The 20,463-nt window shown below is 35.7% G+C and overlaps 1 protein-coding gene across 2 annotated transcripts in view; it reads left to right on the forward strand.

Annotated features, from left to right (window-relative positions):
• Positions 1-20,463, forward strand: part of PTPRR (protein tyrosine phosphatase receptor type R) — a 244,596-nt gene that overhangs the window by 21,682 nt on the left and 202,451 nt on the right. For both annotated transcript variants that reach the window (XM_019748998.2, XM_074325415.1), the window contains exon 2: positions 3,271-3,560. In XM_019748998.2, coding sequence (XP_019604557.1) covers positions 3,271-3,560 — 290 coding nt within the window. The remainder of the gene's footprint in view (positions 1-3,270; positions 3,561-20,463) is intronic.

Consider the following 20,463-nt stretch of genomic DNA (forward strand, 5'->3'; position numbering starts at 1 on the left):
TGACGCAAGGAGACTAAACTTTGGGTGATGAGGACACAATGCAACTTACAGATGATGTGTTATAGTACTGTACACTTGAAACTCATATGATTTTATTAACCAATGTCACCCCCAATAAATTTAATTTTTAAAAATCCAGGTTCTTAGGTTACATCTCCAGAGATTCTGCTGTGGTCGCTCCAGGCTGGGATCTGGGAATCTGCATCTTAGTCTCCCAGGTGATTCTGATGTATAGATCTAAACACACCTTGAAAAACTTTTTCCTACCTAATGGCTGTGATGAGGTTCCTAATATTATGCTGCCGACTTGGTTCTTATTACTCAAGGACAAAAGATAGGACTAAGTCCTTTCACATATACAACTGTATACGGCTGGGAATTTTTAATTATGTTTCAGTTGCACTTAGAATTAGATTGTTGTCACCCATTTCAGGAGACATTTGTTAACTGGACTCTTCTATTTAAATAAAGTGGCTCTGAAAAGGTTTGCTGTGATTGACACTATATAAAAAGAAAGATTGAAGATAATTATGTTATTTTCTCAGCTCTTCATTCACTGATCTTCTAAGCTGCTTCTTTCTTTCTTATTTAATACATACCGTGTTTCCCCGAAAATAAGACCTAGCTGGACCATCAGCTCCAATGCGTCTTTTGGAGCAAACGTTAATATAAGACACAATGTTACAGTATAGTATATATATTAACCTGGGTTTCTCACCTGAGGATTGGCCCTCTTACATATATATATATATATATATATATATATATATATATATATATATATATATGATAGTATAATATATAAGACCGGGTCTCATATTATATTAAAATAAGACCGAATCTCATATTAATGTTTGCTTCAAAAGACGCATTGGAGCTGATGGTCCGGCTAAGTCTTATTTTCGGAGAAACACAGTACAGTGAATCCAGAGTAGAGGAATTGATCATTTTGATAGCTTTTGTGCTCCATCAAGCCTTGTGTAACCAGCATGTATTTCTAGCATCTTCAGCAATTGTCTTACCAATGTGCTTTCACTATCCTTTAGAGATATAAAGATAGGTGATTTTCTTAGTCAGCTCAAGTGCTTTCTTTTATGATGTTATGGACAGTTTGGGAATTATCTTCAGGTACCAGTAACTTTAGCTTTTCAGATCATTCAAATCACAATTACATTTCATGAAAATTCCTAAATATGCCAAATAGACTGTAACTTTTCTTAAGCAATCAAGCTATAATTTTCAAAGATGATTATTGGACAGTGATGACTTTGAAATAACTGTAAATTTTGTTTCTCTAAATGAAATAAGAGTTCCTCAGATTTGGAAATGACATCATTATTAGGAACACATGTAATATTATTATGAAATTCAGAGCATTAAATAATAATTTAATGTTATTATTCTTGCAGCTGGTTTATTAGTGGAGAATGGTGCTGAAATGTTTTAGGTGCATATTAAGTTTCTGACCACAGGTGTCCATTTAGTATTTTACTAAAAGTAATTCACTGGATGATATTGTAGTGTCCTAGAAGAGTTTCTACACTTCTGAGAGGTAACCACTTTCCTCCCTCCTCTCTGAGTAAACTTATGAAATTGTGAGGAACAATATCATGGCAAACTATGATATTGTGAGGAACAGCAATGAAGTGATTGCCATGGAGTTAAGAAATAGAATGGACATACTATTTTTACCCTAGTGGACTCTTTTAATACTCATTTAAAGGCACATTTTTGGGGGAAAGGCATATTGTATCCTTGCCTGAACTTGGGTTTCTCACCTGAGGATTGGCCCTCTTACTAAAAAGGAAGAACCTATTTAATCTACCGTGTTTCCCTAATAATAAGACCTAGCCAGATAATCAGCTGTAATGCATCTTTTGAAGCAAAAATTAATATTAGACCCAGTCTTATTTTACTATAAGACCGGGTATAATATAATATAATATAATATAATATAATATAATATAATATAATAATATAATGTGATATGACATAACATAACATAACATAACATAACATAACAATAACATAATATAATACCAGGTCTTATTTTACTATAAGACCAGATCTTATATAATATAACATAATATAAGACCAGGTCTTAATATAAGGTCTTATATTAATTTTTGCTCCAAAAGACGCATTAGAGCTGATTGTCCCGCTAGGTCTTATTTTCGGGGAAACATGGTATTTCATCTAATCTAATTTTATCTAATATAATCTTTAGTAGTATGAGAATTCTATCTGCCATGATACTGCTATTGAAATGGACATGTGAATAAAGATTAACATGCAAAAAGGACTTGAAGCTCCTTGTAAGATATGGGAAGTAAACGGAAACAGTGAGGGATTGGGAAAGAATTCTTGTGAAAAGAGGCCAGTAATTTTCTATGAACAGCTTTTTGTTGCCATGGGGGTACCAAGGGAAAACCTGGGGTACCTAGGGGTACTAAGCACTGTGTTGGTGTCATCATTATGTTGTGATCTGCTTGCTCTGCTTTTCATCTTATATAGAAGGCCTTAAGTTTGCTTTTCTAATTGGAGTTTGAATTAGTAATATTCTTTTGATTCTCATGTATATGTTCTCTATTTCCTCCTGTGCCCAATGACAAATAGAGTTGTTCAGTTCAGTGGATATTTACCTAACAGAAGAAATAAAGGGGAATGTATTACTTCTCTGGATGACCATATTACGAAGTAAGGAGGAGAGAATGCATATTGTTGCACAATTGGAAGTTGCTATTACAATGAGTATACTCAAATTTCTGTCAGTGGGCTTAAAATATTGGACAAGCACTTAAAAATATAAACATAGTTAACTATAATATAACTAGGATAACATAAGTATGAAATAAGAATTATATGAAATGCTATTGATTAAAGGAAGGAAACTTGACTATGATATAAATGGTTGTCATTTGAGCAACAGATAGGACATCCAAGAGTAGAAGCCCAACAAGGTCTTGTAACTGTGGGTTTAGAAAAAGGAGGGAACTCCTGACTAAAAAAGGTATTAAAATATCTGATAAATAGGACATTTTTCAAACATCCACTTCTGTCCACCCAAGTCTCTGAGATGCCTCCATACCACCAAGTGTGTCCTATTTGTTGGGGATAATGAGGCAGAAAAAAAAGATGGAGACTAACTGATCTGAATTTTTCACAAGTCTTAAAGCCTCTGAAGCATGGCTAACTCTTTTTATCAGATATTTCCCATCATCTTACAGAATAAGGTGTTTGATTTTTGTTTCTGCTTCTTTCCCCTTTCAGGGTGCTTTTCAGGAAATAATGATCACCTTTTGGCAATTCATCATAAAAAGAGTGGGAAGCCAGCCTTCATTTATCACCATTCACAAGACATTGAGAAGAGCCTGGATATAGCTCCACAAAAGATATATAAGCATTTTTCTTCTGAAGCGCAAATAAGCAGACGCCACCAAATTGTTCATTCAGCATTTCCTAGACCTGCATATGACCCATCTCTCAATCTGTTGGCTGTGGCTGGTCAAGATCTTGATGTAGAAAACCTTCCAATCCCAGCAGCAAATGTCATTGTGGTGGTAAGTATTGCGTTTAACTGTTGTTGATGCTGATGCTGATGCTGGTGCTTTCCTTTCGGTTGATGTTGGGGAAAAAAAAAATAACAAAAATTCATGGTGAATAGATATCATTGGATCTCAGTGATGTTTTTTCACCACAACACTTCTCATTCTCTGATATTTCTTTTTTGGTACTTGAGTATTGTGTGTTGGCTTTCTCTTGAATGTAAGCCCATGAAATAAGAAACCCTGTCTGTATCCTCTGTGCACAGCAAAGTGCATGGTGCATGTAGTGCTTGCTACATATTTAAATTAACAATTGCTTTAGGAGGGCCTTATAGTTACAGCTGATTGTATCCTGTACGAGCCTCCTACCTTCTCGGATAATCTCTTTTAAACAGACAGGTGTTAGTTTATGCAAACAAATAATGCTTATTAAAGATCTTCTGGTCACTTGATTAAAATTTTAAGAAATAGAGAGTCCACTGAAAGGGAAGAGGTATTGTAGGGGGAGGGTAGTTTTCTGTCACTGGAGTAAATAAAATGGTCTGGGCATAGTTGATGGGTAATATTCCTAATATCAGTGAACAAAAATCACCCTTTATTAATCAAAACAATTCAGTGATCTCATTGCTTGTATTCTTAGGGTATGTAACCCAAGCAAGAGGTTCCCAATTTGTGGAGGTATCATTGTTTAAATACATGCTGAGGTTGATAATCTATTTAGACTATGGTCCCTCCCAAGTTTAAAATCACACTAGGAAGATCCACATTAAAACTATAAATCAGTAGCTAAGTGGTTGTTACTGCATTTCTGCCCCCAAAATATAATCAAATATGTTGACTTTTAAGGCCACGATAATTCAATGAAACTATGTTTGCATTTTGGTAATCTCTCTATGCAGCAAATGTAATTAAATTTAACAAGCTTTCTTTTCCTTTTCTTTATTTTTATCTGCTACATAGTGGACATTTTACTTAGTATTGAGAACCAAAGATCCATTCATTGATGTTTTTAGCCAGCATGCATTGAATATTTATTATGATTCAGTCTTCATTTGGGGTATCTAGAAAAAGAGACAAATGAAACGGAGTCTCTGGTTTTGCTTCAGAAATGTCTGAGGGGAAATGTCAGTAATTCAATAAAAATCATAAGTTGAGAACACAAGATGAGCTCTTGTTAAGAGAAAATCTGAGGGTCATTTGGCCTCCTGAAATACTTCATCAAATTTTCTGCATTTACATGAGTAACAGACGTTCTCAAGGTGAAAGCCATGTACTCTGTCTCTTCAGTGAAGATAAATGGTGTTAATGATGTCGCTGTAGCGGGATATGCCTGTGTTAATGCTGGGGCTTGTGGGAGATGTTTCCTCTAGTGACCATCACATATACATGCCATAGTCAGCAACTCTTAAAGTCACTGTGAATTACAGTTCAGGAGGTTTGTTCTCTCTTGTAATGTCATGTACTATCTAGTTAACTTAATGTTATGGAGGATGAAAGGCATCAATGAGGAATTATGGCATGTCATTTCACTTTTAGCTTATTTGTGGTTTGAAGATTCATGAAAAAGCTGTGCTTTTTCTTTTGGGTCATGATTGCAAGGAGGCAATAGGTGATTTTGCTGCATTAGCTTTCCCTAATCTCTCTTGATCTAATCTCTAACCATTCTGTGGCTCTGAGTTTGCAACAATTGTTAGTGCTAATGTTTCCTGTAATCAATTTACATTACTTATGCAGTGATTTAGCAGGAAAACCTGGTAAGTGGGGTTATTTTAAATAAATCAATAATGTTCAGCTTTCTCAAAAAATCATTTAATCAAGTATCAGCTGGGTTGAAGGTCCATTCTGTCCAGAAAAGAGATTTAGGTATGACGTGTACTCATAGATGATGAAACGGAGATATTCTGGTGGCTAAATGACTTTGATGGAGCAATTGTCCTGTGTTTGTATGGCTAGAATGTACATGTATTACACACACACACACACAGGGACCACTTTGCTTGAGGAATATTGCTGTGGTACCAAGGAATTATTTGTGTCTTAATTTCTATCAAAATGAGCAGTGTTAATAAGTATCATTTCCTGAATTAGGGAAATTATTGATATTTTTTTTCCAGCTAGAGGAAAAAGCCACCTCCAACCTCCAAAGCGTATATGTAATGTCTAAGGTTTCCTAGCTCAGTGGGAGAGATCACTTTTTTCTCCTCCTATATATATATATTTTTTTTCTCTCTCTCTCATTTCTGACATCTTTAAGACAATGAGTTTTAGAATGAGAAATTTAACTGGGACGTGAAAGATGCATGCATCCTTCTCCCTTTCCTGATCCCTAATTGCCTCCACAAAACATTTCATAAGAGCATTTGTCCACAAATGAGTTTTTTTCCCTTTTTCTTCTATCTTTTATAATCAGGAAAATCTGTAGTTTATTTATTCCAAGGAGAGAACAGCACAATTAAAATGTTTATCCCAAAGAATGCTAATTATGTTCCAGAAGCTCAATTAAGAAACTGTTATTAGGATTTCAGTACAAATTCAATATAGAAGGGACATTATTAACAAGCAAAGATAGAATAGATAGATGCCAGATAGCAGCTAAATGTTTGCTAAATCAGAAATTCTGGACTTCAGTTTTTAATAAGACATAATAGCCCCTTCAAGAAAAAGTGAGGCTATGAAGCTTTACAACTTGGCCTCAGGAATGTAATTCTTGTACAAAATAGATGAGAAAGGTCATACTCTAAACTTTTCAACAGTGGCTCAAATAAGCAGTAAATTCATTCTAACATAGAAGAAAATTAAGGTGCTTGGGCTATGTCCTAATACCTAGACAATTTTCCAATGAAAAGGACTATGATTTTGTGCAATCTATCAGACACATTACATTATGTCCCAAGAACATCTCAAGTTTGTGAAAACCACTATAGCCTGTATATTCCTTGATGGTGACTTCTTATATGGTGGGGGATGAGAAGGCTTTGTTGAGCTATAGGGGAAGCAAGTGTGTAGACTTATTCCTGAATTAAATGACTTGCTCATGGTGGGCAAACTCAGAAAGTGTGATTCAAATGCAGGCTTTGGAAAAATTATGAATTATTACGTGTCAAGGGTATTTGAGGTCAAATAGTAAATAACCAAGTCCAAAATGCTAAATGGGTGTAAGACAGTGTAGTATAATGTAAGGTGTGATTTGGATGTCTTCTATTATAGTCTAGGATACTTGCCCCAAGTTCCTAAAGAGAATGAGTATAAAAGCCTGAGAAAAAAACCTCTGCCATGTTCTGATATGGCAATCCATTTGTTAAAACAATCAAATCTGTAATTCTTTTCCTTGATTTTCAAATCAATGCAGTAGTATTGTAGAAACATCTTTTCTGTCTTCCTGGAAAATGGCATTTTGTCTATAGACCCTAACCAACTTTGTCATTTGGGTTTTGTTCTTTGTATTAGTTCTTTGCATAACATACTACCTCAATATTTAGCAGTTTAAAACAAGAAATATTATGTCACACAGTTTCTGAAGGTCAGGAATTGGGAGCAGATTAGTTGTGTAGTTCTGCCTCGGGGGTTACTGCAGTCAAGCTGTCATCCACGGCTAAGTCTCTGAATACTTGCCTTAGCTGAAGGGTTCACTCACATGGCTATTGGCAGGAGGCTTAGGTTCCTCAACACATGAAGACCTGCTCACAACATGGCTTCCCCCAAGTATGTGAAGAGAGAGAGCGATCCCGTACTGCCTTGTATGACCTTGTCCCCAAGTCACACACCATAATTTCCATTTTATTCTGTTCATTAAAATTGAGTCACTAGGTCTAGCTCACATTCATGGGGAGGGGACTACGGAGGGAATGAATACCAGGAGACAGGGATCATTGAGGACTATCTTGGAATTTGGGTACCACAACCTTCAATCAAAGCAAAATTGGGGAACTGTTGTATTATGCTTGTTATGTACTTCTACCTATGAACTTCAGTATAAGTAACTGTGTGCTGAAACCATATTATAGTAATAGTGGAAGAAGCTGTGTCAGTAAAGAACCTTTAAGCATCAAAAGAAACTTATGATTAGGTGCCAATTTACAGACAGAAAATCAAAGCCCCAAATCAGTAACTTTCTCCAGGTTACACAGTTAATAATAAGTGCTACAGGCAGAATTCAAATCCAGATTTGTCTGACTTCAAAGCTCAAACATTTTACATTTTACCATAAGTCAATTGGTTTGCTTTGGGAAAGTATTGCAAATTTTCCCAACAGAAAATTTAACTTTATGAATTACATTTTATCTAAGCTAATGATAATGTTAATTTTTATCCTCTGAAATTACACTTATTGGTAGCTAGTTGTTAATTTTGGTGCCAGAGGGTAAAAAGTGAAAGATCCATGATGGCCATTCCATAAATAATAATAATAAATGACTTATAGGGACAAATTCTATTTTATTTTTAAGAAAGTTCAGAAGAAGAAATTTTGGAATCCACTTCAGAAATTTGGTTAAATTTATGCTTTTTTCTTAACTTACTCTAAATGCTTCATGTTAAACAATAAGATCTTAGATAATCACCTTTCCCTTTATCTCCAACATTTGCATTTTGGAAAGCTTTGTGCTTAGGTTCTCTAGTTATATTGTACCCCTGAAAAATAGTCTTCAAGTAGAAACTCTATTCTTGAACTTGGCATCCTGACAGTCAGAACTATCGCCATCTGTTGCTTTTCTCCATTCCTAGCTACTCAAGCAGCAAGGAGGATGCTCAAACACGTGCTGGAAATGTTAGGAGTCAAGCTTAGGCAATGGCTATGTGAAGTTTCAACACTGGACCCCTTAGTACATCTGCTTGTTTTGGATCATTTCAACTCAACATTAAGATGACTGAAGTCTTAGGATAACTGGTTTAATTAATTATCATCTAATTGGACATTGACTATCCTCATGTACAGAGAATATTTTAGTAATATTCTTGTTTTGACTCCCAAAGTAATGTACTTCTATACTCTTTTAGAGTGTTTAGAAATACAGAGAAGGTAAAAGAATAAAAGCAACCCTTAACTGTTAGATAACAATGTCATCTTGATAGTGACTATCTAGTATATTTATATTCATGTTCGTATTCATATTCATATTTATATTTATACTTATATTTAATTTATATTTATATATAGTCATATATATGTATATATAGTCATACATACTTTTTCTAAAATATGGACTCTATATATAAAGTTTTGTAATTTTTTACTTACCTTTTCATGTCATTAACTATCTTTATACAACATCATTTTTATAGCTGCTAAAAATTCCATAATTTTATTGTAAAATAGATTTTACGGTTTTATGTATTGACTTATATTCCCAACACAGTCAATGATTTAAGGCAGCTAATTCTGAGACGATGAAATAAATGTTGACTATAGCAAATATAGTATTCTTTCCATTGCAACTGCCTAATTAATATTATTGAGAGAATCTAGTGAGTTCATCTTAAGGGAAACTACTTTCTTTATGAACTCTACATATAATTGTAATATGAGATTTTTTTTCACTAAGCCAAATTATGTGTATATTCCATAGACCGTAAATGTTAAACAAGGGAAATATTAAAAACATGCAAAGAAGTTAGCAGGACAAAAAAAAAAAAAGAGGATATTTTGTTAAGAGCATATAAAAGTTCAATTTCAGGAGTTTTGATTGAGGAAGATAGAAAGAAAGTGCTGTGCCTTTATGCTAGAGCCTAAAACCTTTTTTTTAATCCAAAATTTCCACAATAATGCAAAAATAAATGGGACCTGCTGATAAACAAAGAGGACGTGCTTTCTTTGGAGCAAATATTTACTTGTCAAGTGTCTAAAAATTGCCCTTTGATTTTCCAATTGTTAAGAACTGTTCTCTTGTAGCCTCTGTGAGTGACTTTATCCTTTTTTAATTTCTTTCCTTCCTACTTTCTCTATTTCTCTCTAATTATAAATATCTATAAATCATGCTTAGATTTTGTTGTTGTTGTTGTTGTTGTTGTTATTTTTAATTATACAATGCTCTGCTTTAAAATCTAACCGCTAATGGGTGATTCCATTGGGCTTTCTGAGCATCTGGCCCCACCTGTGCATGAGGGGATTGGCACCGTTTAGGAAATGCCTTAGTTCTCTCACCACGATCCCTGTAATTCAGATGGTAGAAACAACGTCTTCCTTTCTCTTGTTTTATGAAAACATAGGAGTGAAAAGTCTCTGGAAGAGTCTCTCTGGGCAAAGTTATGAAGCTTACTCAGTGGTAACAATGAGTACAGTATAAAGTTGCTGCTTTAGCAACAAATAACTTAAAATAAAATAGAAAAAAAACACCTTTTTGAAGGATAGGCCAAATGTTCAGAGACAGTTTCTAAGATTGCAGGAAGAGTAGTGTTTGAGATTTGTTTGCTCTTCTCTCTGGAAACCACAACAAAGCCTTAGGGAACACTGAGATATGTATCAAGACAATCAGGACGAAGAATCTGTCTTATTCTGAGATTTCCTGGATAGCATTTATTAGTGTCACCCCAGTTATTCCGAATATTTTGGGGTTCTTTATGTGTTTGTGTGTCTGTATTTCAGAAAGTCCCCTAAATTATCTCAGCTCACGTTACTGATATAGTGACACTGCATTGTTTAAAAATTTAGGTAATTTTCCTGCCTGAAAACACGGCAAGTAGACTGGTGTTTAACCAGAACAAGTACATGTTGGTTCTTTGTGCTTTAAGCCATAAAGGTACTTTTTCTCTCCTTTTTAGAACCAGTCTGTTGTTGCTATTTTTTTAAGCAAGAAATATTGGTTAGCAAAAGAAAAAAAATTCCATATTGAACAGGCCACCAGGCAAATTCTTTGAATGTAGGATTTTAAAAATCATCAATCTTTTTGTTTGGGGGGACAAATAAATTTTTTAAAATTTCTTCATGTGTGACAAATGATAGTGTCATCTATATTCTTAAGTACCATAATTTTTTAAATTATAAGATCAGATGAATAAAGTCAAGTTTATGCCACGTTGGATTATGAAAAATAGCCAACTTATAGGAAACAGTATATTTCTGGTGAGTAACTAGCATAAGTAAGTCATGGAGACTATAAGACTATATCAGTATATCTGTAAGGAACCAAGAATTAGTAGGGGCAACTGAATTCTCAGACATGCAAAAGTTTTCAATGGACACCCAATCCTTGCTCCTTAAGACATTCATTCATTCAGAAATATTATTGTCTTGTGTGTCCTAGGCAGTAAAGCAGACTCTGGGGATACCAGAGTGGTAAGATAAACAAGATCATTGCCATTATGTAGTTCACATTCTAGTACGAGAAAAGACTATATAAAATAAGTAAAGAATTAAACATAATTTCAGATGGTGGTTAGTACAGTGAAGAAAGCAAAAAAAAGTTGAGTGACAGGAAGAAAGTGGTGGGAACTACATTATTTTGTATTTTGAGTGATTCTATTGGATAATCAGGGATATTTAGGGATTAAATCAACGTATAGCTCGCGTGGTAGAAGAATAACTTTGGAGTCAGCAAATATGTGTTGGAATCCCAGATCACGTACTTACTCACTCTGTTTCCTGCAGTGACTTAACATCTCTATTTCTGTTTCCTCATTTGTAAAAGAGTGATACTAATAATAGCCATCCTATGGAATTGTTGAGGAATTAAATGAGATAAAGCATTAAAAGCACTAAGCGTCATGCCTGACACATAGTCAGATCCTTATAAAAATTGGAGGCTATTATTAGCATTATATGGAACAATGGAAAAATAAATCTTTCTAATTTTACTACCAAGAATACTTGTATTTTTCCTGAGCCCCTGGTTGGCTTATAATTATATCTTTTAAATGCTGTGACTCATGCTTCCCTCTGACTCTTGTGTGCTAAAAAACTGAGAGCCAAATCTGCGGCCTACCTCTAGCAAATACAGAGAGCTTTATTGAGGGGCCTTATTTATTTTGTGAACTAACTTCATTCTTAGCTGGATGTTTTCTTTTCTTCATTCATTTTCCTTCTAATTCAATTTCCTCCTTTCCTTGCTTTTTTATTCAATTTTATTTTGTATTATATGTGTTTTTGTAAGCTGGCACAGATCCTTTCTGTACCTTGTTCTGTCTAAACAAATAGTCAGGGTAACAAAATAGCAATCAGTATGGACAAGTTGAGTTTGAATGTTACACAGCAGGAAATCCCCCTACAGGGAGAAGTTGTTTACCCTTTGGGTTTGAAAAATAAGAAACTATGGTTAGTATGAAAGAATTACAATGTGTATCATGATCTGTTTGGCTCACTGCTCTGTAGGCCCCAACCTCAACCCAATCCCAATGTCAGGGAACAGTGTTCATTCCCACTGCGAGCAGTTTAAGACAGCGGGAATGGTTTTAGAAGACATTCTGGGTTCATGTGTTTGTTCTGCCACTAACTACCTTTGAGATCTTGGGCACAATGAACATTCTGAGTCTTTGTTTCTTCATTTTAATGGAAATTGTAATAACTGACATGACTACCTCCTTTGAGTCTTTCTAGAATCAGTGAATTTGTCCTGTAAAGTGTTAACACATTGTTGTAATGTCAACTGTCACAATCATGGTGGTGGTGGATGATGTAATTCAATTTTACTGCTCATCTGCTTGATCTTGGGGTAAAATCCCAGTACTGTAATGGACTTCTTGCCTTGTACAAATCTAGGGGGTACCCTTGACCTGTAGTTTAAGCCAACAGCGTCCCTTAGACCTGTGCTTCACACAGCCCACACAGCCACATGTGATGGTCTTGACCAAAACCCTGCTTATATTCCATTGCTACTTACCTGGGCTCTTGACATCATCTTCCTTTCCTGAGCGTTCACTTTGGTCAGCCAACCAGCACTTCAGTTCCTCTGAAGTGGGAGACCAGCCTTCTTACTTGTTTTGTCTGTGCACTCATATCTCATAGCCATCCCTACCTCTACCTGCTGGTAGCTTTTCATGTTGCCATGGGCCATCTTCTTGTGAACTGTCCACCTGCTACTTTATCTGCTGAAAGCCTAACCATCTTTTCCATCAGCCAGAATGTGCTTACCTGCTCTATGCTCACCTCTTATCTCCTGCTCCCAGATGCAACTCCTTTTCATCTAAATAATGAAATAATGTATTGATTGCCTTTAGAATCTTGACATTAGCTATCACCTGTATGGTCAGTAGCTACTGTTACAAAGAATACTTTTTTTAAGGTATTATTAATCCGAATGCCAAATAATTTATTGATAACCTAATAATGTATTAATAACCTAACAATTTATTTCAAAATTACTAGGGAAGATCAAATAATAATCATTCCACACATATAAATACATACTCTAGGTAATTGAACCTTACCTTTGTAATTATATAGGGATGTAAATCTTTTTAATTTACATTATACATTTTTCTATTCTAACTATACATAAAGATTTTATTGTTGTTTTAAAAATTAAGTCATACTTATTGCACAACTTGTTTTTTTAAAATAATAATAGGTCATAGATATACTTCAGAGTCTTTAGATAGAAATTTGATTATTTCTTCTAAATAGTTGCATAATTTTCAAGTTTGTGTATTCTACGCTTAAAGTAGTCCTCAGATTCAATATACATCCATGTTTTTTGCAGTTTTATTTCTTTGTGTATGTGTTTTATATTTGCCACAAAAAAATTGCTGCAATAAACATCTTTCATATACATGCTTGGAGAAAGAGGAACAGATATACATATATACTATATGTGCATATATATATATATATATATATACACACACATATATATATGTAAATATATATTGTTTGTTCACTTATATGTTTTATATACATGAATAAGTGATTTTCAAAAGAGATTATTTACCCCAAGACTATTTTCATTGTTACATTACCAAATTATTGGTTTTTGGAAAGTTGTAGCCTTTCACCCTCCCATCAATAATATATAAAGCTGCCTGACTGACTCAGAGTTTCTGCAGCAGCAGTTAGTGGTGGTTCTTTTTAATTTTTGCTGATTAGAGGAGTAAAAATTGTATTTCATTATTGCTTACATTTGCATTTCCATGACAATGAAAAAGAAGGAGCATCTTTAATGTGTGTTCCTTTTTTCATTTCTTCTCATGCACATTGCTTATTCTTGTGTATCAGGTTGGTTATCTTTTTTCTTAACAACTTGTAGAAGCTCTTTGTTTATTGTGAAATAATCCCTTTGTCTGCCATATAGGTTATATACAGAGGGTTCAAAAAAATGTATATACATTTTAAGAATGGAAATAACTGTATAAAAATTGTAATAATGTATACGATAACAAAAGATGAATACAAGTCATGTATATGCAATTTTTTGGCACCCGGTATATAATTGTTTTTTTTACTTAGGCTGTCATTTCCCTTTGTTTTTTTATGGTATCTTTTGCCATACAAAAGCTGAATTGCTTTGTGTTCAAATGTTTGTATTGTCCTCCTTTAAAAAACAACATTTTGTGACTTTTTTTTTCTACTGAGCAATATATCATAGTCATTCTTATAAGGCAGATTTAACGCTCTCATTTATCTTTCTCTAGTTTCTTTATATATGGATAAACTAATGCATAAGTAAGAAATTCATTTCATTTTTTATTACAATCATTTTTGTTCAATATTTTTTGTGGTTTTCTTCCCCTCGCTGTCTGTTTATCCAGTTCATCTTCTTTTGTTGAACTCTCATATACTCCTGGTCATTAATGCTAAGAACCTAATGTGTATCCTCCCACTTATTTTATTTATGTCCATATAATCATCCACATGCAGAGACATACACACATACATGCACACTCACTCACAAGAATGTACATATATACTGGATTTTTGTTATTCTGTGTTCCACAAAAAATGATATAATATTATACAGACACTTCTCTGCTTTGTTCCCTTTCTTTCCCCATGATACCTCGCGGAAAACTTTTCTAATCAATAGTCATGACTAATTATTTTTAATGGTGTCTAGTACTTCATGGTATGGTTTTGCCAAAAGTTATTCAGCCATTCCTCTATCAATGATAATTCACATACTTCCCACCCTTATATTTTGTCGTATGAATAATGTTATGAGATCATTGTACATATGCTGCTACATACTAGTGCTTTTCTTTCTATGGAATAGATTCCCAAAAGTGAGATTGCTGGGTTGAAGTAATGCAGAGCTGGATTTGTTTCTCAAAAGATAACAGTAATTTGCATTTCTATCAATAAGTTCTGACGCAGCCATTCTTCATTTCTATCAGCAACAGTGCTGATCACCCTTTACTTTTGTGACTGATAACTGTAAATATATATCTCATTATTACTTCTAGTTTCTTTAAAAAAGCTACCAAGAATAGCTTACGTTTTCTGGATGACTCCGGATCAGTTGTCTTTCTGTATGTGCAGTGTGAGCTATGTGAGTTTCCTGACCCCTCTGGCGGTCTCACTGTCGCTGCCTCTGCCTGATCCCAGTGGCTGGCGGCCTGAGCCACGCTCCACCCTACCTACTTGGTCGTCTCTGATCTGTTTGAAAAGTTTGGCCTTTAAAACCAAACTTTCTATGGAATAGATTCCCAAAAGTGAGATTGCTGGGTTGAAGTAATGCATAGTTGCCAAAACATTTAAACATCAGTTAGGACTCCCAGTGAAGGCCCAAAGAGTACCATTTATGATTTTAGCTTGACATTTTAGTAATCATTCAGCTCTTAAGGAAAATTTCCCTTCCAAAAGGTTGTCTCTCGCTAATAAGGGGTAGTTAAAAGGCTTTTGTTATTTAAAACCATTGAATGCCATTGTCAGTCTACTTGGGTTAACAGGCTCAGAACCCACTTATTACATAACAGAGAAAATTTCTAACCTCAAATCACTAACTTAGAAAATGCTGATTTGTGTTTTTTTGTCACACCTTGTAAATATTTTAGTTCCATATGTTTATTCACAGTGAGAAAATCCCTCAGCTTTCTTACGGACTTTTCATTGATCGTTTAAATTCCTTTGCTTTGATTTTAGACTCAATAAAGCTAAGTTGTGTTTAAGACTAAGTGTTCCATCCATCTTTATGCATTTCGGGGTGAAAATACTCCCATGAAATGTTCACTGTAGAATTCTGATTCCTACATAATTGTTTCTCGTTGTAAATGAAATCACTAGACACCTAGATTTCCTAGGCATTTTGATTGCCATAAATTGTTCTCTCAGGGTTCCATCATGTCTGGACAATGACAGGAGGGAGTGAATCTCAAAGCTCAGTTCCAACTGCTGGAAAGTTGGTAGCCTGAGCAGTTTACCACACGGTGAAGCCTGTCCTGTTCCAACTCCTTGATCTCCAAATGATGCACGTACTAGCAGAGAAAGTGGTCTTCCATGCCACCTGTCCAACTCATTTATTTTGCAGATAGGCCCAGAAATATGAGGCGGCTTGCTTGAGACTAAAAGCTCATCAGGAATCAAAGAACTTTGAGTCAGATCATCTGAATCTTCATTTTCCTTATGGAAAATTAGGATATTAACATCTTTCCTGTTTCCTTCACAGAGATTTTAGTAAGGGTCAAATGAATCGATGCATATGAAAACACTTTGAAATATTTATGTTATGCACTAATGTCAGGTATCATAAAATTGTTTTAAAGTTTACTGTTATATTTCTTCTAGTAGGAACATCAAAAATCTCTGGATAGTTTATAATAGCTACCATTTATTGAGTTAGTATCTATGAATAGGCCCCACTATCGAACTCATCTCATTTAGAGATTTTCATTGTCACACCTCTACTCTTGTCCTAAAAAGAGTGGAATGATTAACTTGGTAGGCATCCGGATGTTTCTGCCATCTTTTCTTTGAAAGAAATTTAAAATGGACAGTGTATCACGGGCCAGGCCCTGGAGCCAGTCTTTGAATGCAGGCAGGCAGACCCTTTCAAGTGTCTACGTAGTGAACACCCCTTTGTTCATGGATCCTATTTTATGTGCCACTATATGATTTTATATAAAAATAAGAGTAACTGATTTTACAAGCACAAAAGGTGTATCTGAACATAAATCCTACTTATAGTCATATTGTAAATGATCTTTAAAAAAATAAAATGAACTTTGAAAATTAATATTAATCTAATCATTTCTGTTCATGATCTTTGAGAAAAATTTATACGAGTGCTGTTGGGGAGGGGGAAATTGCCCCCTCTACCTCTCTTTAGTTCTTATGGCTAGACTTATAATAAAATTGACACAAGATCAGATTAACAGGAGAAAAAAACAATTTAATATGTCGCATGTGGGAGATCGTAAATGATGCTCAGGGAAATGACTGAAGCAGGCAGCTATTTATGTTAATACTGTTTACACACAAAAAAACCAATACACTTTTGAAGATTTGACGATGAAAAAACTTCGTTTTGGGTGCTCATTCGTGAAGACTCTAAACAGAATGAGGGCTTGAGGTAGTAAATTAGTAAAAAGTGACAAGTTTTGTTTTTACAGGCTTTTGGACACTGAATTCCTTAAATCTGGTGATAAGGATGTCGCCTGTGGATCAGAGGGTACCTTTCACCCAGGAGAGTTATTTCTTTCCTTCAAGGAGACAAAGGAAGGTTAATGTTCCTTTTTTTCATAAGCTGTTTTTCAAGTAACTTTGATAAGAAATAATATGCCAATATGCCTTGGGCCCCGACGATAGAGTTAAAAAATAAAATTACTGAATTTATTTTCATTGTCTTTTTGTTCAGAAAGATGAAGTCTATCTTTTAAAATATAGGTTCAAAAGAGGCACGCTGAAAACCAGTATTTTCACCTCTCTAAACAATTCTAGCCTTCTCCACTGACCATTATTATACTCCTTTCGGGAATGAGGCCAAGGTGTGATCTGAGGTGATGAGATTCCCTGCTCAAAAATATATACTCTAGTAGCTTGTCACAGTCTAACCTTCCACCAGTAGAGAATAATTTACTGTAATAATGGCACTGCATTTCCATGATGTCTGGGATGAATAAAGGCTTGATATCCAAGACAGTAGTCAGGTACTGGAAGTTTCCCCATATAATTTTTCCAGATATTGCCAATGAAAGATTTCTTTGCACAGCATGCCTTATTGATACAGGCATGATAATGTATATTGCTATACATAAGGGGCTGTATATAGATCCCTAGCCTTGTCTTAAAGGAACAAATGAGTCTTCAGATACATAATTTTTTCCCACAAAGAAAAAAAATGATGTAGGCCTGAAATAGCCTCTAAGCAGACAAAGTCAGGCGAGGGGCTGGGGGAGATCTGAGCAGTCCAAGTACAAAGTACAAGGGGTGGCCTCCTAAGAGGTTGGAGTAGGAGTGAGGGTGATCTGATGTGAAGACAGACAGCTCCTGTATTCTACTTTTCTCTCAGGCTCAGTTTGCTGCTGTTGAATTTTTGGCCAAGTATCCATTAGCCAGAGGGGTGACACGCTCATAGTCTATGAGCTGAAGTCAATCTGCAGAGGAGTCTGTTGGCCCAAGGGGTTTGAAGGAGAATGTCTTGAAGCAGGGCCTACGGTACAACGTGGGTTCACAGGGCCAGCCATTGGCAACTGTGTCTCCTTTACTCCTGAAATCCTTTGGGTTTGTGATACTGGTTTTGGATCTCAGAGTCTACTAAACCTCTGTATCCCAAGTATTGGTTGTATTTTCTTTTTATTAGTTTCAGGTGTGCAAAACAATGTAATAGTTAGACATTTACACCCCTCATAAAGTGATAACTCTCCCAGTCTACTACCCCTCTGACATCGTATATAGCTGTTACAATTCCTCTGACTCCATTCCCTATACTGTACTCCACTTCCCGTGACTATCTATCTATCTATCTATCTATCTATCTATCTATCTATCTTTAATTATAGTTGACATTCCATATTATTCAGCTTCAGCGTCAGGTGTATAGCACAGTGGTTGGTTGCATTTTTAATCTATTCCAAAATTTGTTTGTGTCCTTTACCTGTTTTTTCAGGATCAAGCTTGTTAATTCATGCCACTTGACATATCTCCTGCTCAATTAATGTGGTAATACTGTGAAAACCTTGGTAGAAATGTCAGTGTGCATCTTTGCGAAGCCTGAAGGCTGCTGAATGCCATAAGAGCACAGTCAGAAGCTGTGATAATTAAGCCCTTCTTTAACAAGCATTAGTAACACAATGTGTGTATTAGACATGATGGTTGTCAGGATAGCTTAAGGACAGTGGACTTTTCTAGAAGCTTCTCATTCTCCCGACATTCTTGTGACAGGAGGTTGTATTTTAAATGTAACATTTTCACAGTGTGCGAAGCATCTGTTTCCCCACTGTCTTTGAGAGAATGAGGCATGAAGTGATATCAGACTTAAAGATTTTTGTTGTTTTTGTTCCCATTGAGCTGCTAACTTACTGAGGATATGTAGGAAACTGAATCTTGTGATAATGGTGCATCTAGAGAATCAAGGGTAACAATACAAGAACACCAAAAAACATTTCCCACTATTTTTTGGGCTCCTGCTATACATAAAAAACGATGGTAGAGGTTTTTCATGCTCAATCTCATAACTCTATGTGGCATTATTATTCCCATTTTACAGATAAAGTCATTGAGGCTCAGGGAGGTTGTCACAAAGAATTGATCTCACTTGATTTTAAAAATGGTAAATTTTCCACCGTGTGGGCGTCCCCTCTGATCTGTGGGCTTTGGAATGATCTGTTTGTTCAGGACTGCCGATGATTGGCAGCTATCCTCCTGGGCTCTTAGCAGGAGCAAAATTATTCATGCAGGGAAGGTTAAGTGCCTTCTAATAGATGGTAGGTTCTCTCTGGGCCAAGGAGCTGTGAAATTCATGGGCTGGGTCTAGTGATAAAGTTACTTCTCTGACTTTCCCACGGCCTTCTCTCGAGCCAGAAGAGGATACTCGACTTGTTGGGAAGTCTTGTGCTGCTGTATTAGTTTCCCATGGCTGCTGCAACAAATTGCCATAAACGTAGTAGCTTAGAACAACACGAATTTATTATCATGTGATTCTGGAGATCAGAAGTCCAAAATCAGTGTCACTGGGCTAAAGTCAAGATGTCCACAGGACCAGTTCCTTCTGCAGGTTCTAGAGGAGAAACTGGTTCCTTGCCTTTTCCAGTTTCTAGAGGTCACTTCCGCTTCTGGGCTCACCACTGCATTCTAACAATGGCTGCCTTCTTACCTTTTCATCTATCATCACATGTCGTTCTCTCTTTCTGACTTCAGCCCTCCTGCCTCCCTCTTGTGAGAACTCGTGTAATTACCCTGGGCCCACCTGGGAAATCCAGGATAATTTCCCATCTCAAGATACCCAACCTAAACATATTTGAACAGTACCTTTTTCCATGTAAAGTAACATTCATAGGATTAGGACGTTGACATCTTTGAGGACCTATTATTCAGCCTCCCACAACCAGCTGGCCCTGGTGATTGCTTCACTGGTCATGATACCCTATTTGGGGCAGCTTAGGACCCCCCAGCATCTCTTGGAACACAGCATCCCCGGTTCCCCCCATGTGTACCACATCAAGGCAAGAGTGTGGGGGGCAAAGTTGATTTGTGCTCCTCACTGTCAAGCAGGGCTTGCAGTTTGGTAGTCTCAAACTGGAGGCAGCCCCAGATATATTTAGACCTCAGTGCATTCTTTTTTCTTAAATCAAGAATTTTATTTAAAAATTTGCATTTCGAGTATTTCTTTAAAATTGGGAGATCTGGTATCACAGTGCCATATTTTCAAATGGTAGCATAATGGCTTCTGCCTTTAGACTAAATATGTGCTCTCCCCACTCACCTTAGTCCCTGCCACTGTCTGATGATGAATTACCCCTATTTTAATTGCTTGGACCCTATAGTGTAAGTATTTGAGTTTATAATCATAATTCAAAAACCATAGTATTAATGTGAATGTTAGAGAACATTTGTTCAGAT

This window comes from Rhinolophus sinicus, linkage group LG02 (genome assembly GCF_036562045.2).
Source record: "Rhinolophus sinicus isolate RSC01 linkage group LG02, ASM3656204v1, whole genome shotgun sequence".
Lineage (NCBI taxonomy): Eukaryota > Metazoa > Chordata > Mammalia > Chiroptera > Rhinolophidae > Rhinolophus > Rhinolophus sinicus.